General features: G+C 42.7%; 1 protein-coding gene across 1 annotated transcript; it reads left to right on the forward strand.

Annotated features, from left to right (window-relative positions):
- Positions 1 to 1,133: 1,133 nt before the first annotated feature.
- On the forward strand, positions 1,134 to 2,072 carry LOC118573371 (UDP-glucuronosyltransferase 1A7-like). Its single transcript, XM_036173665.1, has one exon. It carries the CDS (start codon positions 1,164 to 1,166, stop codon positions 2,070 to 2,072), a length of 909 nt encoding a protein of 302 aa, XP_036029558.1. The 5' UTR covers positions 1,134 to 1,163.
- Positions 2,073 to 2,639: the final 567 nt, after the last annotated feature.

The raw sequence follows: 2,639 nt of genomic DNA on the forward strand, positions 1-2,639 counted from the left end.
ATTCTGGTTTTATTGTCATAACCTTGCTCTGTGAGACTCGGCATGGAGGTCACACTCTCTGGTGCCTGTGGGGTGGGAAGGAACACTGTGCCTTCACTGTATGTGGTGTGCAGGCTCAGAGCATCACTGTGTTAGACCTAAGTCAAATGGTTCCTGTGACTACTGTTCATCAGAAACAATACCTGATTAGAGACTTCTTTACTAGTGCACTGGATACACTGCCATGTGATGACTCATTATTCACCACTGGCACTAAGTCCAACATCAGCCCCTTTCTGGAACTATGGTAAAAGGTGGATGCCCTAAGTTCTGATCTGTCTGGTCCTAGGAAAGCAGAGCCCTTGGCCATTGTTCATAGAGTAACTTAATCTGACCATCATTATTGGAGGCAGCAAGTTTTCAGAGCTCAGCTCTTCATCTTCTGACTTCTGTCTGGATATCTGTCAAAAAGCCAGGCTCATAAAGAAAGTCATCCTGTGTTAGAAAGGGTGCTGAAATAACAAACTGATCTAACACAGAGAATGTTTTCATTTTGACAGGGAAAGTGGCTGTGTAATATTGGTTTACTGGAGTCCTACATCAGGGCAGAGTCCCAAGGCTCAAAGTCTGTCAGTCAAGACTACTGAACTCTCAGATCTATGGACTCAGAGCAATGCTGACTTGAACCTGGCCTGTCCTATAAACCATAATGTGTTCTTTAAGGAGAGACCAGTTTTTCTGTGACCTCTAGCTTTCTCTATCTATCTCTTTTTGGTGACTCTCACTGTCCGTCCTTCTTAGTTTCCCTTCTTATGAAGTATAAACGAGCATGTGATGAGTGTAGAGGATTCTTATAGGGAGCTTCTTAATTTTTCTGAATTAAAAAAAATCAAAACATATTGTTTGATAAGTCTTCAAAACTGTGTCTGCAGTAGAGGTCATGATCTTTCTGAAACAAAGCCATAAATTTTTTTAAATCTGGAAGGCACAAAAGTAGTCATTTTAGCCAGTGAGGTTCATTAATTATTCTTCTTTCGAGTAAATCATTAGCACTAAATTTAACCTCTCTTGGAATCTTACAAATACATGTGTCCACTGAGCAAGGTCTGTGCCTCTACTTCAACCAGCTCTATTAGAAGAGCTCAGGTCTCAGCAGCTGGACTGTCCTGGTCTCCACTTCTCCCATGGCTCCTGCAGATCTTCCAGCCTCCCTTCCTCTGTGTGTGTGTCTGCTGCTGGTCTCTGGCTTTGCCCAGGCAGGCAGGCTGCTGGTGGTGCCCATGGATGGGAGCCACTGGTTCACTATGCAGATGGTTGTGGAGAAACTCATCCACAGGGGACATGAGGTGGTGGTAGTCGTGCCAGAGGTGAGTTGGCAACTGGGAAAATCCCTGAATTTGACAGTGAAGACATACTCCACTTCTTACACTCTGGAGGAATTCAATTGTAAGTTCAAGTATTTTTCTGACACTCAATGGAAAGATCCAGAACAAAGGTGGCTTTCTTTAAAAACAAACTCATCCATAGCGTTTTTCAAATTACTATCTTCACACTGTAGGAGTTTGTTTAATGACAAGAAGTTAGTGGAGTACTTGAAGCAGAGTTCTTTTGATGCTGTGTTTCTCGATCCTTTCGAGGTGTGTGGCTTAACTGTGGCCAAGTATTTGTCACTCCCCTCAGTGATCTTCTCAAGGTATTTCTTTTGCTACCATCTTGAAGCGGGCTCCCAGTGCCCCAGTCCACTGTCTTATGTTCCTAGACTCTTCTCAAAATTCACAGACACCATGACTTTCAAGGAGAGAGTGTCGAACCTTGTTTTCTACATGGAGGAGCGTGCACTTTGCCACTACTTGTTCAAAACTGCTACAGACATTGCCTCCGAAGTTCTGCAGACCCCAGTGACTATGGAGGACCTCTTCAGCCAAGTGTCCATTTGGTTGTTACGCACAGACTTTGTGTTAGATTTCCCCAGACCTGTGATGCCCAACATGGTCTTCATTGGTGGGATCAACTGCCAAAAAAGAAAGACGATTTCCAAGGTACATTTTCTCTCCTTAGCACATGAAGAGAGGCCTGGGTTCAGGCCACCATAAAAGCTCTTTACTGAGTTGTGGTTTATCATGGTTATCACTGCATATGGAATTTTCCTGGGTTATAGAATTGTTTTGTGACAATTCACTAATTAGGAAACAGTTCTATAGAGGTTCCCTATTGATATGCATGTGTACACCTGTGTCATAATTGCATATACATTCCTAGATACAGTCTAAATTTAAATATGTGTGTGTGCCTTCCTATTTGTGTGTGTAGTTCAGGATCATTATATCAGAAAGGAGAGGGGACAAAGAAAACTTTGCCGAGGAGGAACAAAATGGTCCTGATAGACATGTCAGATGAAAACAGAGAGGGGAATATTCTGGGGTAAGAAGAGAACATATGGAGGGTAAGGCTGGCAGGAGAGAGAGTGGAATAAAGAGGAGGAAAGTCAACATGTCTGACAAAGGCCATAATGCCCCAAATCACTTGTATGTTAACTTAGGAAAGAAATTAAAAAGACAAAAAAACACTTCAAGCTACATTTTACTGTTTTTGGAGATGTTTAAGCACACACCAAGCCGTGAATCAGACCTCATTACTTGTCAGCTGCTCTATAGGTGTGC

This window comes from Onychomys torridus, chromosome 23, assembly GCF_903995425.1.
Source record: "Onychomys torridus chromosome 23, mOncTor1.1, whole genome shotgun sequence".
NCBI lineage: Eukaryota > Metazoa > Chordata > Mammalia > Rodentia > Cricetidae > Onychomys > Onychomys torridus.

Bases quoted from the DNA above. Each gene is read 5' to 3' on its own strand.
- LOC118573371 (XM_036173665.1), top strand. From the start codon at position 1,164: ATGGCTCCTGCAGATCTTCCAGCCTCCCTTCCTCTGTGTGTGTGTCTG.